The sequence below is a fragment of the Felis catus genome, chromosome D1 (assembly GCF_018350175.1).
Source record: "Felis catus isolate Fca126 chromosome D1, F.catus_Fca126_mat1.0, whole genome shotgun sequence".
In the NCBI taxonomy this organism is placed as follows: Eukaryota; Metazoa; Chordata; class Mammalia; order Carnivora; family Felidae; genus Felis; species Felis catus.
This window is the reverse complement of record NC_058377.1, coordinates 15285053-15305069: the sequence shown is the minus strand read 5'-3', so window position 1 is coordinate 15305069 and position 20017 is coordinate 15285053. Positions and strand designations below refer to the sequence as shown.

General features: G+C 56.3%; 1 protein-coding gene across 3 annotated transcripts in view; it reads left to right on the top strand.

The window, feature by feature from the left end:
• DSCAML1 (DS cell adhesion molecule like 1) overlaps window positions 1–20017 on the top strand; it is a 350275-nt gene that overhangs the window by 238287 nt on the left and 91971 nt on the right. For all 3 annotated transcript variants that reach the window (XM_023239146.2, XM_045038356.1, XM_045038357.1), the window contains 4 exons: window positions 6867–7013; window positions 13041–13319; window positions 16916–17191; window positions 19566–19862. In XM_023239146.2, coding sequence (XP_023094914.2) covers window positions 6867–7013; window positions 13041–13319; window positions 16916–17191; window positions 19566–19862 — 999 coding nt within the window. The remainder of the gene's footprint in view (window positions 1–6866; window positions 7014–13040; window positions 13320–16915; window positions 17192–19565; window positions 19863–20017) is intronic.

Sequence of the window (20017 nt, the reverse complement as noted above, 5' to 3'; positions counted from 1 at the left end):
TCTGGGAAGGCTTCCTGGAGGAGGTAGAATTATCTGACTTCTCTGAGCGGCCGTCTCCTCGTGAGTGGAATGGGGATAAAACTACCTTAGAGTTTGGGCAAGTTTCATGCATTCATTCATTCATTCTTTCATTCACTCTAGAAAGATTTATTTCTAGGGCATCTATTTGGCCATCAGCACTGAGTGACACGAGAAACTATTGGAGGGTTTGGGGCAAAGGAGCCACATAATCCGACTTGGGTTATAGAGCATCACTCTGGCTGCGGGTTGGGCACGGTTGGAGGAGGGGCAGGGGCCAAAGCAGGAGCCAGTTCGGCAGCTGCTGTCCCTGTGGCATTCGGAGTAGACCTGAGTAGGAACCGTCCAGCTCACACCTTCCCGAAAAACCCTCGGTCCTTCCTCCTCCTCTGCCCGGCACCCTCTCCCCACCAAACTTCCCCTCACACTTGCCTCTGAGAGCAGAGAGAGGCCGCACCTCTGCAGAGGGCAGCTGTTCCCCCTCACAGCCCTCTGGAGCCACCAGGAGCCCCGAGGTTTCTATCATCCTCTCTCCGAGGCTCCTGCAGCTCTCGGGAGTCTCTGAGGCCCGGCTCTCTGACCTTTTAGAAGAAGAGAAGATGCTGTTGGCTCCCTTAGCACCTGTGTGCGGGGCCTCCAAATTGCAGAGGAGGGTCCCCTTTATTCCCAAGCTCCTGGGGAAGAAGGCAGGGGGGAAATCTGCAGGAAGCCTGGTCACGGGGACTGAGAGCCCCTCACCTCCTTGAGGTGGGGCCGTTCGTGCTGGTGACCCTCGCATGCTGTCTTTCGTCTGACTCTCCCAACAGCTCTGGGACACAAGTCCCGTTTATTAAGTCGTTTTTCCTGAAGGAGAAGCGAGACTCCAAAGTTTGGTGCCATCATAGAGACATCAGTTGTCAGAGCAAAGGGGCCCCAGGAGTTTATCTCACCCAGTGGTTCTGTGCCCTGGCTGCACATTACATGACCCGAAAAGCTTTTTTTTTTTTTTTTTTTTTTTTGGATACCGGTTTCCAGGCCACACGCCCAGAGATTCTGAGTTTAATTTAAAAGCTCCTTAGATGATTCTAACGTATAGGCATGCTTAAAGACACACACCGGATCCACCTTCTTCCTCTTTTTGCAGACGGGACACCTGAGGGCCTGGGAGATGACCGGACTCCCCTCAGGTCACGCTGTGTCGGTTGCCCGGGGCTCCCGTAGCAAATTGCAACAACCAGACGGCTTAACCCAGGGAGATTTGCTGCCTCACAGTCCTGGAGGCCAGAAGTCCCGAATCAGGGTGTCGGTGGAACCTGCTCCCTCCTCAGGCTCTGGAGGAGGGTCTTCCTCGACTCTTGCCTAGCTTTTGGGGTTGCTGGCAATGCCCGCGTCTGTTGGCTTACAGACGCATCGCTCCAATCTCTGCCTCTGTCTTCCCATGGCCTTCTCCCCGTGTCGTGTGCCTGTGTTCAAGTTTCCCTGTTCCTAGAAGAACACACTGGATTCGGGGCCCATGCTCATCCAGTATGACCTCACCTTAACTTGATTGTGTTGGCCAAGATCTTATTTCCAGTAAGGTCCCATTCACAAGCTCTGAGTAGACATTAATTTGGCGGAGGCGGGGGGAGGGGGGATGGGGTAGATGCTCTTCCACCCAGTACACACCCCATCATTAGTGGCAGAGCCCGGACTCCAATCCAGTCTCCGAAATCCAGTCCCGGGCTCGGCCAACCACACCAGCTAGCTTGGCCCCTCTTAATCTTCCTCTTCTCGCCGATGGCCTCCGTTGAATCCCCTCCCCACCCTTCAGCAGCCCCCAAACGTGCCCCTTCCTGGTGGTAGGACATTGTCTTCTAACTGTGGAATCCCAAAGAGCAGAGACTAAGTCCAAGACCTCTCCAGGGAGCCCAGTCCAGGACTGAGGGGTGCCCCAGAAAGACTTGATAAATCAAGCCAAACTGAACTGAACGGATGAGCATTCCTTTGTAAGGTAGTGACCACCCCACTGACAGAAGCGGCCAAGCAGAGGCTGGCTGACCGTACGTTCCTATGAGAGGTGCTGCTATTCTAGAAGACTCTGTCGACACCGAGACTTGGAAGAGCGTAAGAAGTAGACTAACGATCTGGGCTCTGCCACTTATTAGCTGTGTGACTATGGGTGGGTTATTTAACCTCGCTGTGCTTTGGTTAGTAAAAATAACAGTATCCATTGCAAAGGGTTGTGGGGATTGAATAAGATAGTGTGTATAAAATCCTTGCCCTGACATGTATTAGGTACTTGGTAAATATGCAGCTTTAAAAAAAGGAGAGGCCTGCTCCAGATCACCTGGAAGAAGGATGGTGAAGCAGGTGGAATATTTTTAGTAATAGTAAAAAGAAGAGGGGCGCCTGGATGGCTCAGTCGATTGGGCGTCCGACTTCAGCTCAGGTCATGATCTTTGCTCGACGAGTTCGAGCCCCGCATCCGACTGTGTGCCGACAGCTCGGAGCCCGGAGCCTGCTTCGGATTCTGCGTCTCCCTCTCTCTCTGCCCCTCCCCGAATCATGCTCTGTCTCGCTCCCCTTCAAAAATAAATAAACATTAAAAAAAAAATTTTTTTAAAGAAAGGTTTCCTTAACCACACGCAGCACTTTCCTGGTCATGGCCCCGTTCACAGATGAGCCACGGCCTTTGACATGTGACACACAAGCAGCATCAATGGCAGAGTCCACGTTTAGACACAGTCCTTTTTTTTTAACGCTTAATTATTTAGTTTGAGAGAAAGAGATGGAGCGCGAGCAGGGGAGGGGCAGCGAGAGAGGGAGACAGAGAATCCCAAGGAAGCTCCTGGCTGTCAGCACAGAGCCCGATGCAGGGCTCGACCCCACGACTGCAAGATCATGACCTGAGCTGAAATCGCGAGTCGGATGCTGAACCGACTGAGCCACCCGGGCGCCCCTGCACACGGTCTCATGTCCCACGCTTGGCACCTAAGGGAAAGTGATCTTGCAGCATAAACCCATATGGACACTACTGGCATTTGGGGTCGGACAGTATTTATTACCCAAGATATCCAGCATTGCTGGCCCCTGACCACGAAATGCCATTCGTACCTCCCCATCTTGGTGTCGACCAACCATGACCCCAGACACGCATTCCCACGTGGCCTCAGGATGCAAGCTGGACCCAGTGGTCCCGGCTGCCACTCTGTCCTTCCTCCGGCTGGACCCAGCCTACCCCCTGGCGGAAGGGGCCAGGGTATAGGATAAGTTGCTCCTCTACCCATTGCAGGGATGGCTGGTCCCATTTGGAGTGCAGGGTGGGGGCTGCCCGACTGCCAGGGCACCCCATCGGAGAGCCAGCCGTTTTGTGGGGCCCTGGCCCCTCTGAACCCCCCACCAGCTGGCTGTGCCTCCCCCGCCCAGCGCCGCCTGCCGCTCACTCGACAGGCCTCTTGCTGCTTCCCTTCCCCAGCAGGGCCCGTCATCTGATTCTCATCAAACATGCAGAACTGATGTTGCACAAGCCCCCCTGCCCCCAGGGGGGATTAACATAATACCCTGATTTCTCCGTCCCCTCTCTCCAGCACTGTGCATCCCCCTGGCTGCGGCCGGCCCGCCTTTGTTTCAGGAGGAACGATACACTGTGTCTGGAAACGTTACTGCAATTAAATATGCACAAGAAGGGGGGAAGGGAGGGGGGAAATGAGGACAATGAAGGATGTGAAACATCAGATGCAGCAGCTGCTTGTTGCTATAGAAACCCCAGCTCCCCACCACATCACCGCAGCACCCCTTCCCAGCTTCGAATTCCAGTAGGACCAAATGCACCGTCTTCCTGGGGTGCGGGGAACTGCGAGATCACGGGGGCCAAGCTGCTGGTACCGGATCGGGGGTCCTTCCTGTTTTTCCTCACCCCGCCACCACGCCCCCGGCCGGGTACTTCTGATCAGCAGCACCCTCCCATACTTCTGTATTCCAGTCCCAGTTACATAATAAATCACGGGAGAGCTTCCGCATTTGACTTTGGGATGTCACAACATGGAGACAAAACGGCACGTTCAGAGTCTGGCGGGGAAGCCAGGCTTTCTCTGTGCTTCCCCCGGGTCCTCTCTGACTGCCGGCAGCAGGGCTGGGCTCCCTCCCTCTTTCCTCCACGTCTCCTACCCACAGCACTGAGTGGGGGTCTGCGAGATGTGGTCCGTGTGCCGGAGGGGCACGGCGGGGGTCCAGAGGACTGGCATCCTGCCACATGGCCAAGCATGCACCCGGGGGGGGGGGGGGGTCCCAGCAACACGTCACTCACCGGAGGAACCATGTGATGTCCCAGGTGTGGGCCCACAACAGCCAGGTGTCCGAGGGTGGAGAGACGGCAGGTGTCCTCACAGCGGTTCACAGACACAAGACCAGGGCGCTGGCTGAGTGCCGGTCGAGTGTGAGACCATGGGGTGATGGGGCTGCCTTCTACTCCCGTTCTGTCCCCTGTAGGAAGCAAACCATGTTGGGCTGGGCGGGGGGGGGGGGGGTTGGCAGTCCAGCCCTCTCCTGTGCTGGTCACGCGAGGCCAGTTGCTAGGTCCCGGCCACTTGACCAAGCGGTGGCACATAGTAGGTCTAGTCCTATACAACGGTGTATGGGAGAGCGGGAAGATTAGGAGATGTGCAGATAAACCAAAGTTTATCAAGAAACAAGAGGTCACCCAGATTGACGAAGTTATTTGAAACCATCTTAAATAAATACTAAAACACAAACCCCTACGCTGCTTAGGCTGCAGAAACATTGAAGGGCACGACAGCTCCCTTCCAGCGTGTGTGCCCGTGTGGCAGTGACCCGGGCTCAGGATAGCTCTGTGGGGCTCTCATGAGTAGAACCAGGACCCATGGAGGGAGCCTCGAGGAGACCAACTGTGACCCAGGAAGATCTCTCTAAAAGTCAGAGCTCTCCACTTTGGGAGGGGCTGCTGAAGCCACAGATCCTCCGAGAAAGGCTGGAGAACCTTGTCAAAGCTGTGGTAGACACTTTAAGCTTCTCAGCCCTACGTACAACATGCCTTGTCGCAAAGTGTCACCGGTGAGATCCCCGTCCCCCGGTACTGAGGCTTGTGCTTGGTGGGTGGGGCGTCACGGAATATTCCTTTTTTTAAAAAAAAATATATATGTATGTATTTTGGGGAGAGCACAAGCAGAGGGGCGCAGCCAGGGGGACAGAGGATCCAAAGCAGGCTCTGCGCTGACAGCAGTGAGCCCGATGCGGGGCTCGAACTCACAAACCGCGAGATCATGACCTGAGCCCAAGTCAGATGCTCGACCAACTGAGCCACCCGGAATATTTCTTTTTTTTTTTTTTTTTAATTTTTTTTTTAATGTTTATTTATTTTTGAGACAGAGAGAGACAGCATGAACAGGGGAGGGTCAGAGAGAGGGAGACACAGAATCTGAAACAGGCTCCAGGCTCCGAGCGGTCAGCACAGAGCCCGACGTGGGGCTCGAACTCACGGACGGTGAGATCGTGACCTGAGCCGAAGTCGGACGCTCAACCCACCAAGCCACCCAGGCGCCCCCCCACCCAGAATGTTTCTTTTTTTTTTTTAACGTTTATTTATTTTTGAGACAGAGAGAGACAGAGCATGAATGGGGGAGGGTCAGAGAGAGGGAGACACAGAATCCGAAACAGGCTCCGGGCTCTGAGCTGTCAGCACAGGGCCCGACGCGGGGCTTGAACTCACGGACCACGAGATCATGACCTGAGCCGAAGTCGGCCGCTTAACCGACTGAGCCACCCAGGCGCCCCAGAATATTTCTAATAGGAGAGTGAGCCAGTATCAGAGCTCTATCAGGGGTTGAGGGGGAGGGGGCTGTCACTCAGCCCCCAGGCGGGAGGAAGCAGCCTAGCCCCCAGAGAGCAGGCAGAGGGACCCACACTTAGCTCCTCAATCCCAGTGTGGCTAGCTCTTGGGTGGGAGGGCCCTGCCATGAGCTTAGGGGAGTCTGAAGCTGAATGCAAGCCCCCCCCCCAACTGTGAAGTCCACATTCTCCCCTTTTAAAATCAGCGCTCACTAGCTCAAATTCAAGGTCTGCCCCAGGACCTTGGCAACCCATTCCATCTCTAAGTGGCGTCATATGTCACCATCAGCAAAATGGGTGTCTTATTGCCTGTCCTTCTGGCTGCCCTGCTGAGTCCTGACAGCAGGACCTGGGAAAGGAAAGCACGGTGCCTGCACCTGCGCCTTGCACAAAACGAGCGTTCGAGAACTGTGCGTTGAATTAGTACTGTGTATCTGGATCTCTGTATCCCCACTACTGGCAGAGCTTGGCCTCAGGAACTGTTTGATGAGTGAATATACGATCGAAATCGAGAGAAAGGGATTTACGCTTGTGTTTGGTTTCGTACACAGAGCTGGGAACCAGAAGGCTGAGTTCTGCTCTGCTTACTGGCTGTGTGACCTGAAAATGCAGAGGACGCACAAACGGTTGTAAGGGCGAATGAGCGACGGACGTGAAAGAGCTTTGCAAGCTCTTGCACAGACATAGGAGAGATGAGGACTGACATTCGCTGGGTGACGCTGACCCTCACTTGCTATGTGCCGCTTTATTATTATTTTTAATCCTTATATCCACCCCGCGAGGTGTTATTTGCACCCCGTTGTACAGATAGGGCTCAGAGAAGTTAAGTAAGTTTTCCGAGATCACACAGCTGGTAGTGGACAAGTCAGTTTGGAGCCCAGGTCTCGGTCTGACCCTAAAGCCTCCTAGACTTCTATAAAACCCTGAAGCATCTAACACTGAAAGGAATAACGGTTCTGGGAGAAAGGCCGGCCGCCGGCCTGAGTTGCTTCTGGTGGTGTGCCCAGCCAAGGGAGTAATGGATTATATCTTGATTCTGTCTCCAGAAAACAGGTTTTTTATTACTCACCACGGCGGGCTGTACATCTCTGACGTGCAGAAAGAGGACGCCCTCTCCACCTACCGCTGCATCACCAAGCACAAATATAGCGGGGAGACCCGGCAGAGCAATGGGGCCCGCCTCTCTGTGACAGGTAGGTGAGGGGCTTGCAGCGGGCGCCAGTCCAGCCCTGGGGTGGGCACGTCCGCACCAGGGACCGGGAAGGCTGCTGTGTATCTAGGCAGTCGGGAGCCTCGGAGAAGGGGCTTAAGGAACGCAAACATGGGACCTCCTCGGGCAGAAGTCGTCCAGCTTGGTGTGAAGGGCCCTTCATGTAAGAACTTCAGAGTCTGTACCTAAGGAAGCGAGCTCACCTGAAGAACTGATGTGTTGCCATTTATCAGATAATGAGGGTTAATGGAATCCATCTTCTGTTTCCCTTTTTTGCCTTTGCTGCCAGGAAGCTCCTAAATAGAACCTGATATTCAAACATAGTTAACGATTAGGTGAAATTAGATCAGGTAGGGGAAGGTTTTTTTCCTTCGTGTCTCTAAATGTATTTTAAGATTCTATTTGACCTATTTCTGAGTGCATGTGTCTCTTCTGTTATAGCTTAAAAGTAGGCAGAATAGAATTCAGAAGCAAAACTATTTGTAAATTAAATAAAGGATGCTTATTCTGGAATGATCATCACTTTAAAAAAAATTTAATGTTTATTTTATTTTTTTTTTTTTTTGAGAGACAGAGATGGAGCGTGAGCAGGGAGGGGCAGAGAGAGACACACAGAATCTGAAGCAGGCTCCAGGCTCTGAGCCCTCGGCACAGAGCCCGACGCGGGGCTTGAACTCACAACCCGTGAGATCATACTGTGATAGCCTTGTGGGGTATACACTGATGTGTTTTACGGGTGAGAAGACCAGATCTTAGGGAAGCCAAGCGACTTGCCCCAACTGTTTAACCAGTGGGAGGCAAAGCCAGGACTCACACTCTGCATCCAGAGTGTGGACACCCCCATGGGAGGGGTCAGTTGAACACCCCATTCATGCCCCAGTCACAGAGTAAAGGAGGACACATGGTACCCCTCAAGGAACAGTGCCTTTCTGGAACTGTACTTTTTCAAACTCTTTTGACTGCGATCTGCAGATAGGCATTTTTATCCTAACCTGTGCCGGGCACTCTGGTATTTCCTACCACGCGCATTTAAATGCACTCTGATATTTTCTGTTCGATGCTGTCCAATTTTGATTTACTTAAATGCTGGTCGCAACTTACCAAATGGATTTCACAAGTTCCTCGCGGTTTGTGACCTGCAATTTGGCCATCTCTGCTGTTCGAGGGGGTGGGATCGGAGTGGCTTTTGGAGGGAGGGTGAACGGATAGAGCAGTGGTGTTGGAGGCTAGGCTCACCCAATCACGTGACCTCTCGGGGACCCCAGAGAAGTAGCCGGACTAGATGACCACTCTGATTCTGTCTGACTCTGACCTTCTGGGGTTTGGTGAGGACCCAGATGAACTCTAGCCCAGACCCCTCTCTCATTTGCCCGGCACGTTTGGAGGCAAGAACAGGAGAGTGGGAGCCAGCAGGGCAGGGGTGGGGCTCTCCGATTCTCCCCTGTGTCTCCAGCACCTGGGCCTATGCCTGGCGCATAGTAGGTGCTAAGTAAATATTTGTGGAATTAACCAATGCCAGGGGAAACTGTCATGCGGGAAGGCAAGGTGACTGTACTAAGAGGCCCTATCTTCGTGGCTGGACTTCAGAATCTGCAGCCCAGCTCCCAAATGTGTTGGAGTGCTTCCCTTCCAAATTATGGGGACTTGTCTACATGCTGTTTTGCATCTCATCTGCATGCTTCTCATAAAACGTGGGCACAGTGCAGACCTCCCCCTCCTGCAGGCCGGCTTCTTTCTCCAGCACACATACTTGGCCCCTTCATCCTGCCAATCTCACCTCCACTTCTGGGGGGGGGGGGTGGGGAGTGTGGGCAGGTGTCTCTCAAAAAAGACACTCTTTAGACTGGAGGTTATGCCAGCCGTTCTCCTTCTGGTCTCCATTCCCCACCGGCGGTGAGGAGAAGCAGGGGAGGTAGGAAGAGAATAAGAGACGCACCAGAGGGGCGCCTGGGTGGCGCAGTCGGTTAAGCGTCCGGCTTCAGCCAGGTCACGATCTCGCGGTCCGCGAGTTCGAGCCCCGCGTCGGGCTCTGGGCTGATGGCTCGGAGCCTGGAGCCTGTTTCCGATTCTGTGTCTCCCTCTCTCTCTGCCCCTCCCCCGTTCATGCTCTGTCTCTCTCTGTCCCAAAAATAAATAAACGTTGAAAAAAAAATTTTTTTAAATAAAAAATAAAAATAAAAAAAAAAGAGACGCACCAGAGACGAAGAGACACGGGAGTAAAGATAGGGAGGCCCCCGGCCAGACGAGGGGAGAGGCGCAGGTACAGAGTAGACCCGGGACAGGGAGAAAACGGAAGAAAACCTACGCAGGGAGACAAAGGCAGAGGGGAAGACAAGAGTGAAGGAGATCTGAGAGAAGCAGGAGGGACCTGGAGGGAAGGAAGCGGAGGGAGCCAAGGGGAAGGGGCCCCGCCGGTGACACGGCCCTGATGTGATGTGATGTGACAAGGCCATCTGCAAGCTGCTTGTCTCGGCAAAAACGCAAGTGATACGGGAGCAAGGCGGTGCAGAGGGGGTGCGAGGGGGGCACGTCGGGGAGCTCGGGGCCTCAGCCTCCGGCCCCACACACCGCAGATCCTCTCGGGCTTGAGGCGGGGCTCCGTCAGCCCTGAACCAGAGAGGCTGGCCGTTCACTCTGAGACGGTTCACTCTGTAGTGGCCCGCACCCCCGAGGGCTCCCCGGCTGGTGGCTGGGAAGGGTGCGGCCCCTCTCTGGCCAGAAGCTCCGGGTCAGCAGATGGAGAGGTGGCACCGGGGCGGGAGGGGGAGGGGGTCTGAGCCCGCGCACCCCAAGGGACGGCTGCCCCTGTCTGCCCAGGCCCTAAGGCGAGAGGAAGGAGCAGAAGCACCCACGTGGCAGAGTGTCTCTGATGGTCATCGGACGAGGGCCTCCACCGTACCCTTCGGTCCTCGCAGAGCTGGATACAGAGGGCGGGAAGGAAGGACTCTGAATCCGGCCCAAGGTTTAGGCTTAGCCTCACCACGTGCAAGTTGGCCCAAACGAAGGGACGTCCCAAACCTCAGCTTCCTCATCTGTAAAATGGGAGCAACAAAACATACCCCGCCCCCGGGGGTTGCTGGGAAGAATAGAGACCAGATGGAAAAGGCTTAGTCTGGGCTCTGCCCCGCAGGGAGCGCTGTGTTTTGGCAGTGGCCTTTAGTTGCTGCGTTAGTATTCCTCCTCCCTTCCTCCTCCCTCCCCTCCCCTTGGGGAAGGGGAGGAGAGCCATTTTTCTGTATTGTCCAAGGTGAAGGAGGCAGTGACAAGAGTAGCCCGAGCCCCCTATATAGACGCACCCCCGAAACAACCATTCTATGCATGTACGTGCTTGTTTAGCGTTTACCAGGAGCTTCCGCGAGCATTAACTCCGTGGAATAGACATTATCTGCATTTATAAAGAGGAAACCAGTGACCAGAGAGGCTGGCGGACTAGCCCAGGGCGCCCCAGCTCGGGGAGTGCAAAGTCAGGTGCAGAAGCCGTGTTCAGGGTGCCTCTCTGGGCAGCGCTGCTCGTCCAACCGGGGGAGGTCCCAGCAGCCTCCCCGGGGCGCCCCCAACCCTCCAGCCCCAGCAACGCCCCCGGAGATTTCTCGGGGCCCAGCCATCTGTCTCCCCCAGCCCCGCACCAGCCCCGGCAGCGCCCGATCCCCCCGGGCTGTCGCCCGTACACGCCGCAGCATTTTACTTCTGCTCCGGAGTAATGAAAGAGGTTTCTTTCCCTCAGAATTTAATTTCACGCCTGAGACTCGGTGATTAATTCCCTCCCCCCGCCCCTTCCTCCACCGCCCCGTCGGCCCCTCCGCTTGTAAATTCTGCGCTGTGCCACGGAATTTGTGTATTTTGCATCAATTAAGTGTCACATTGAGTAATTCTTGCCTGGCACCGGGTTTGTTTATCCCGACCGTTCCCACAGGGTTGTGTGGGGAAGAGGCCGCAGACGCTGGTGGGGAGGGAGGGCGGGTGCCAAACAGTAATTGCCGGGCACATCTGCATAGTGGTTTCGCTCGGCCAAGCTCTTTGGCGCTGGGACACAACAGGACTCACCCACGGTCACACAGTTTATCCGTGACCCGCACCGGCACTGCACTGTCCTGATCCTCAGCCCAGGCTCCCTCGGAAGAGCTACGAACGGTAGGGAGGGAGTAGAGAGTCTTCGAGAAAGTCTTTCCCCCAGAGAGCATTCCTAGCCCAACCCTTCTCCAAGGGAGATGCGCCGATGACGGGAGAAATTTGCCATCAGTCAAGGAGGGGCCGGGGGGGCGTCTGCTGCTCTCACCGTTCGCTCTGGAGCAAAAGTCCGTATTAGATTATTCCATCTCGGGCTCCATTTTCTCAGCAAGGGTCAGGGAGACCACGGCCGGTGATCTAGGCTCTGTAGTGTGATCCTGGATAGGTCACCGCGCCTCTCTGGTCTCAGGATCCTCCCCTGTCTGTGGTCTCCAAGACTGCCAAGCCAGCTCTCCTAGTCTACGAGCCTATAAAAACTCTGCAAGCTGCCAAATCAGCCCACTGGCCCGCCCTGTGCCCGAGTGCCCCCATTCGTCCTCTTCCCGACGTCCGTGGTTCAACAGCCACGGCCCTGCTCTCTGCAGGCACGGGAGATACAATGGATCACCACTGTCTCAAGATGCTGGCGGTCTCCTGCAGAAGACAGATACGTGGCCCGGTGCTAACCGCTGTTGCAAAGGGCCCCGGGCAAAGCGGCAACAGTGGGGGCCTCTGGGGAGGGAGATGAGGTGGCTGAGGGCAGGGGCGAGGGAGCCTCCCTCTCACACCCATGCCCTCATCCCTCTCTCTACTTTCTGAAGTTTTGCCGTGTGCGTGTGTTACATTTTTTCGCCCTTTCATTACAACAAGAAAAGGTTGTTTGAAAATAAAAGAGGAAGAAAGTCTGTGGGGACGCAATGAGAGTGGCGGGGGGAGGAGGGCATCCAGAAGGGGCGACACGGAAGCTGGTTTGCGAAAGATGAAGAGGCATCGGCCGAGCAGAGCGGGAGGCTGGGCATCCGGCGGGGAGGGCAGTGTGGGGACACAGCATGACACCAGTGGGAAACCACTGCCACGAGGAGGTAGGTGAGGGCAGCCTAGGCCAGGGACCTGGCCGGGACCGGACCCCACATCATAGCAGGCCTCACTCAGGATAAGAAGTGTGAGTTGTATCATGGAGGTAGAGGGGAGCCTATGCAGGTTTTATAGCAGGAGGAGGTCCCCCAAGGCAGAAAACTCGGGGAGGCCTCTGAGGGTAAGAACGAGGCTGTGAGCAGCCAGATCACCACTCAGAAATGTCACAGCATCACACACAGAACCCTGCCAGCCAGGGGCCCGGGTCTTCTGTGGTTCCGGGCCACGGGCGCGACAGCCACTGGTTTCTCTTGGTATGGGAATGCAAAATAGAGAATCGTTCGGGATGGCAGGTGTGGTTTGCAGAAGGCTTAACTTCTGGATCCTTCTGGGTGCAGATGGAAATGCACGGCCCTCTCTGAGTTTGCCAGGATTGCGGGTGGGAGGAGACAGGACAGGGCAGATTGTCCCCGCATCCCTGAAGGGCACCCCCAGTCCAGTCTGAGGCCCAGAGCAAGACTTCACAAGAATCGCAAATTCGAGAAGTCCTGATTCTCGTGTCACAGGGTATGTATGACTGCTCCTGGGTCTGGGCCAGACTCCAGGCACTGTTTCTGTGAAGGGAGCTCTCACACACACCCTCTCCTTCTCTGCACCTCTCGCTGTTTCCGTTGCTCCATCTGTCTGTCTGTCACTCTAGCCTAGTCTGCCCTCCCCAGCCTCTTCCCCCACAAGCCCCTGCTTCCAGTCATGGTTCTCAGGACCTATGTCTGGCCCGAGTAGGAGAGCTTGGGCCAGAGTCCGAGGCCCAGGGGACATCAGGAGGTCTTGTCCACACCGGGCCATCCGGGGGTAGCAGGTGCCTGTTTGGGGGCTTGCCTCCCCATCCCCACCCACAATTCGTCCCGTTCAGGCCTCGCCAGGGCCACTGATGCTCTCTGCCTTCCAGACCCTGCCGAGTCGATCCCCACCATCCTGGACGGCTTCCATTCCCAGGAAGTGTGGGCCGGTCACACCGTGGAGCTGCCCTGCACGGCCTCCGGCTACCCCATCCCTGCCATCCGCTGGCTCAAGGACGGCCGCCCCCTCCCGGCCGACAGCCGCTGGACCAAACGCATCACAGGGTTGACCATCAGTGACCTGCGGACCGAGGACAGCGGCACCTACATTTGTGAGGTCACCAACACCTTTGGCTCAGCAGAGGCCACAGGCACCCTCACAGTCATTGGTGAGTGGGAGAAGCCCCTGTTCCAGCCCCAGTAACCTTTGAGAGCACTGCAGTGTGACAGGGAGGGACCGCACCTGCCTCTGGCCGGCCCCAGGGGATAATCCCCTGGTTTGGGAAGACAGTTTCACATCCCAGAAAACTCTGGGCTTGAAATCAGAAGGTCTGCTTTTGGCTCTGGTATTAATTTTTTTTTAATGTTTATTTATTTTTGAGAGAGACAGAGCATGAGTGGGGGGTGGGGGGAGGTGCTGAGAGAGAGACACACACAGAAGCAGGCTCCAGGCTCTGAGCTGTCAGCACAGAGCTTGACATGGGGCTCGAACTCACGAGCCATGAGATCATGACCCGAGCCGAAGTCAGACACTTAATCGACTGAGCCACCCAGGCGCCCCTGGTTCTGGTTTTATCAGAGAGTAACCGACTTTGGGCAAGTCACATAATGGTGATCACCACCACAGTGTCCTCTTCCGCAAAATGGGATAATGATCCCGGGAGCTTCCTGCCTCCTGAGGTCACGAGGGTAAGAAGGAACCATGAGGGTGACAGTGACCGTAGTGAGCTCACAGCGCTTCCTGGCCTGTTGGGAGAAGGGAGTGTCTGAACTAGTCTAAACAGTGCTGATGTTAATCCAGTAGGGAGGATGTCTGTATCCCATCAGAGACAATATTCAGAATATTTAGCAATAATTGAGCGGGGCACTGATCAATCAGATCAGACACAGGCATAACTGACCAAGGCAACTTTCCCAGGACCTACCAGCAGGGCATCAGCTCTGGTCCTGCCTGTTCCTTCCCCCATCCCAGATCCCCGGGCCTCCTGGGGTCCAGCGAGCCCCTGGGGAGAGTGGAAAGCCTTAGCAGACCCCTGCTGCTGCTGAGCCCCCAGGTGGGCAGAGGGGCCGGTGCCAGAGAACCCCTCCCCACCCCCGCCTCGTGTTACCTGGCCTGGGGCTCCCCGTCGGCAAAGTGGAGAGGCCCCTTCCAGCCCTGGAATCCAGAGGCCAACTCTCTGAGTTGCCTGCTGTCTGGGCTGCAGGAAGGGCGTGGGCAGTAGGTTGCCTGGGATTTGGAGACCCTTGGGGAATCTCACTCCTGCAGAGCAACAGCACAGCCTGAGGCCCTGAATGTTGTACTGAACGGCATCGTGAGGGTCACTCAACCTGGGCAGTGGGAGGAGGCCGTCCAGAGAGGATCCAGCTCCCATCCTGCAGAGAAGTTCCCTCCGTCATAAAGATTGAGCAGGGAAGCCCTCCCGCCCCACCCCCACCCCCACCCATGTCAAGAGCATAGAGCTGCAGGTCTGCAAGACCCCCGGATGTTCTCCCCGCTGGGCTGGCCTCCCGGGCCTGGTCTCCTGTCGTCCTCAGCCCAGATGTGACCCCGTCTCCTTCCCATAGACGAGGGCATCTTGACAGTCGGGGTACGTTTATCATCTGCATGCAGTGCTGGGAAGAAGTCCCCCCACATGTGAACACATGTGAAGCGGGACGAGCAGGAGCCTCAGGAAACACTGTGGGAGTGACGGTGCATGATGCAGATGCTTGGGTTAGAGCCCCGTTTCAGGGGACGGGGGCTCCTCACGTGCTAACGCGCCCCAGCCAGCAGGGCAGACAGGGGGAGGGACCAGGGCTGATACCCCACTCCTTGCCCTAAGTATTGTCCCAAATCATTCAATATGCCTTCCCCCCTGTTCCCCACCCTCCTGCCACACACACACACACACACACACACATACACACACACACACACTCTCTCTCTCTCTCTCTCTCTCTCTCTCTCTGTCTCTCTCTCTCATCTCATGCTCACAGACATACACACACGCTGTCTCAGGGCACAGGTCAGGAGGGCGGCACACCCCTGAGTCCTCGGAAAATTAGGAAGCCTGACCCTGGGTAATGTGGTGTTCACAGCTCCCGCCTCAGGACACATAGGCGAGCAGATACTCACATACACACGTAGACACACGCACATGTACACACGTGTTCAGGCAGGTGGGTTGAAAGTTCACATGCCCGTTTCTCCGTACGTACATGCCCACGTATACCGTACCCATACACAGCACACAGGCACCCATGCTACTCGCCAACATGCTCACATCCGGGCACACACACCCGGACGTACGAGTGGCTGCCCCCAGCCATGGGCACACCCCAGCTGGCTTGTACATGTAGGTGCGCCTCATTCCCCCTCTGACACTCAGCTGCCCATCTTCCTCCCACACTGGGCTCAGCTGGACAGCCAGGTTCAAGGGAAAGTGACATAACTTTTCTCTGCCTTCCGTCCTCTCTGACTGCCCCTCTCTGCCGGGGCCATAGACAGGAAAGCATGCTTTTCACACACACACACCCCCATCCTGCCCCCCAAGCCTCTGCCCATCTTGTCTCCAAGTGTGCAGGGCAGGAAGGTGGGAGCCCCAGCTGGGGACTGGGACGCACGGGATGCTACCTGCCTCGTGTGCACTGGCGTTTCCAGGGCGGGGACTCGGGGAGAACGGGAGAACTCAGCGTGAGCAGACTCCTGTGCACTTTGACTACACCCCGCCCAGCCAGGCTGGAGTCCCCTATCCTCCAGGCTACGTCACAGGGGGTCCTGTATAGGCTTCTCCTATAGAGAACCCCAAGCCCACGGGGATCTGGGGAGAGAGGCCAGCCTGGGGCAGAGATGGAAGGTGACAGACGTTGTTCTGCTCTCAAATGCTCACCACCCAGAGGGAGAGACAGACACAGAGAAGTGATTAAGAGACCACGTGCTTCGTGTGGTCCTAGTTACACACAGGGAGGCCCAGAAGAGGGGTCCTGACCCAGCCTGGGACGGGAGTGGTATCTAGGAAGTCTTCCTGGCAGAGATGTCCTGAGCGCAGTGTGAAGGATGAGTAGGCCTTAGGCAAAGGGGACAAAGAATGCTCTAGGTGGAGGCTCTGGGGCAAGGAATAGCCCAGGGTGCCCAGACAGGGCACTGCTGCTCGAGGAGTGTGGAGCTGAGAAGGGGGGGCAGGTCCTCCGGGGCCCCGGTGGCCTTGAATGCCACACGGAGTTTTTGGGCACCATGGCCATTCCAAGCAGGGCAGTGGCCAGCCACAGCACAGAGAACGGATGGAGGGACGCAGGGAGGGAGGAGGATGGTTGCGGGCTGGGAGCCGGGGGCCTGCAGCAGGGCAGGGGAGGTGGGGGTGAAGAGCAGAGTCCTGGTGCGTGTAAATTGGTTACCTGTATGGGTGTGAGAGACAGGTGGCAGGGCCCCGGGGGCCTCCCTGGTTTCTGGGGTGGGGGTCAGGGGAGATGACGAGCCAGCCCGTCCTCCTTATGAGCTGAAGGGTGCTCCCCGGCCCCACCCGACGCGCACATCGAGAAAGTGCAGGCCGTCATCACAAGAGGTACAGAGCAATCTCCCGGCCTGACGCTGACATTGGACAGACGGGTAAACTGAGGTCTAGAGAGGGAATTCACTCGGCCCGGTCCCCCTCACCAGGAGTCTGGAGACAGAACCAGGGCCTCCCCCAGCCCACCCCCAGCCACACTGCTCCACGGTAAGCCCTTTCTCTTTTCTTTTCCTCCCCCCACCTTTCCCCCTCACCCCTCCCCTGCTGGCTTGGCCCAGACCCCCTTCACGTGACCCTGACACCAAAGAAGCTGAAGACCGGCATTGGCAGCACGGTCATCCTGTCCTGTGCCCTGCTGGGCTCCCCGGAGTTCACCATCCGCTGGTACCGCAACACTGAGCTGGTGCTGCCCGACGAGGCCGTCTCCATCCGCGGGCTCAGCAACGAGACGCTGCTCATCACCTCGGCCCAGAAGAGCCACTCCGGGGCCTACCAGTGCTTCGCCACCCGCAAGGCCCAGACTGCACAGGACTTCGCCATCATAGTGCTGGAGGGTGAGCTGGGGCAGCCAGCACAGGGGTGGGTGCAGGACCCCCGGGGCCTGGCCGGGAGGTGCCCTGCCCCAGGCTGCCTCCCTCCCCTCCTGATAGCAGACATCCGTCCAGGCAGGTGCCTGGCTTAGTTCCTCCTCCCACGGGCCCCTGTGGGGAGATGCTTTTTTTTTTTCTGAAGTTCCCTATTTTTATAGCTGAGGAAACTGAGGCTTCAGTCATTTGCCCGAGGTCATTCAGCTCTGCCAAGAGTCAAGAGTTGGGATCTGAACTCAAGTCTCTTAACCACCGGGCCATCTTGCCCCTGCCCTCCGAAATCGCCAGAATCTTACTATTACAGGAGTGTTCTTTAGGATCTCAAAGGCTTTCAGTCTCACCAAGGCCCCGGGACTGCCCACCAGGAGTCACTGCCTTTGGCCCTTCCTCTGCCTTCTTCCTTGAGCCCTCTTTTTCTAGCTGTCCTTCTCTCCCCATTCTCTGCCTTTCTTGCCAGCCTCATGGGTTTTTGAATCCTCTCCATGACCGAGGCCTCTTCACAGCAGGCTCTGTTTCTTATCACAGACCTGGGTTTTCACTTGCTTCTCTCTCCCTGTAAAGCTACTTACTACCACCCAGGGTTCCTCACCTGGCACATATGTATGGTTGTCCAGGTTGTTCACTGCACAAAGCGCCCAACCAAGAGGGCCGGACCAAGAGTAAGGACTGAAATCCAGCTTGAATCCCACTTGCCAAGCCGTGAGCCCTGGCACCAGGCTGTGACCACACAGAGGAGGCATCTTTTTCTTATCTGCACAAAGAAGAAAGATACAGTGGGGGTTAGCAGAGACCCTATCCTTACCAATAAATTTAGTGGTTTCCGGGCTCCTTTGTTGCTACAAAAGCAACAACAACAACAAAAACCCCTCAATCCTATTGCTTCCAAGGATTTTTCACTGTAGTAACAAAGGCACCAAACCCAGGCAAGCCCCACAGGTCTACCTGTCACAGCCTGTGGGTCCTCATTCCTAGCCGTGGGACTAGGCATCCCCTTATCCCTCACCCTAGGACAGTGCCCAGTAAAGTGCCGCCCTCCCTCAGCCCCTGCCTCTTCTTGTCCAGCCAGATCCTGGCCTCTCTTCCTCACGAGGAAGCACAGAAGGCAGGCACAGAGCAGTTCAAGATGGGCCCCTTACATCTTTGGGGACTCCCTGACTAACTGACTCCCCACACCACGCATTTTCTCAGAGGACAGCCGTTGATGGCCGGTCCGGAGTAGGGATGTGGGAAATGAGGCTGGTGGGAAGGACAGAGAGTGGGGAGGGAGGGGCAGCCAGAAAGGGAGAGAGCTCAGGAAAGGAAGTGGGGGGGGGGGTTGCGACGGCTGTGACCCCTAGTGCAGAGTCCCAGGCTCTGCCAGGCACCAGGCTCTTTCCGTATTTTAGGTAAAAGTCTCCCCCAGAAATGGAGCTGGGGACTGGCAGACCAGATTAACGTCAGCATCTTAGTGTGAAATGTGGGTGGGATGTAAAACACCATGTTACATTTGCCTTGCCTTCTTCTAAATGTTTGTTTCGGTTTTTACTTGCTAAAGTGCATGACACGTACTTTAATCCTTTACAACGAGCCTGTGTGGCAGGATGGCCAGGGTCAGGAATTACGTGCCTCCTGTTCCATGGAGGAAGGTAGGGTGGCAGGGTTGATTGTCCTGTCCAGGGCTACTGAGCTAGCCGAGACTTAAGTTCCAGCCACACACATGCACCAGTGCCTCTGGGCAGCGGCTAAGCCTCAAACTTCAGGCTCTTTGCTAACAAGACCACAGCACCCCAGCTCCCACCTGCTGGAATGAGGGCTGGAACCAGACTCTACGGGTCTGGCCCAGTCAGGTCCTGGTTCCACACGGGGTTCCTGAGCCCCGTCGTCTTTACTAACGCAGGGAGGCGAGAGGCAGAAAAAGAAAAGGCGACAGGAGCTGACATTCACTGAGCGCTTACAAAAGCGCCCTGCAAAGCATCTTTAACGCAGTCGTCCGTTTTGACCTCCCAGCATCAGTATGAGGAGGGTAGAGTGGCTGTCCCCAATATCTCCATCCTCCACAGATAAGAAATGGGAAGATTCAGAGAAGTTGAGCAGCTTCCCCAAAGACACAGAGCTCGCGAGTGGCTGGATTCAAATCCAGGAGTCCTGAATCGTGGGCGTGTACCCTGAATCGTGGGTAGTAATGGGCGCGTCACAGGGCTGTGTGGATAGCACATGAGTCGGTGTCCATGGGAGCTCTGTCGTGACCATTGTCGTCAGCATCCGCTTTGTCTCCTCCCCTTCTGCCAGGGCGGGGTGGCCTGGCTGGCGGTCTCTCTGTGGCTCCGTGACCCTCAGCGGGGGGGCTCCTCTCTCCCTGCAGATGGCACGCCCCGCATTGTCTCGTCCTTCAGCGAGAAGGTGGTCAACCCCGGGGAGCAGTTCTCGCTGATGTGTGCGGCCAAGGGCGCCCCGCCCCCCACCGTCACCTGGGCCCTGGACGACGAGCCCATCGTGCGGGACGGGAGCCACCGCACCAACCAGCACACCATGTCCGACGGCACCACCATCAGCCACATGAACGTCACGGGCCCCCAGATCCGCGACGGGGGCGTATACCGGTGCACGGCGCGGAACTCGGTGGGCAGTGCTGAATATCAGGCGCGAATAAACGTAAGAGGTGCCTGTCTACATTTAAATATCAGAATAGGCTTTTGAGTTCCTTTGCCATCTCTGTGGTTACCATCATTCTTGTGGTGATTAGTACTTATTATTAACTGTCATTTTGATTTTAGTAGAGGTCTCTCTCCTCTCTTTCTCCCCTCTTCCCCGCCC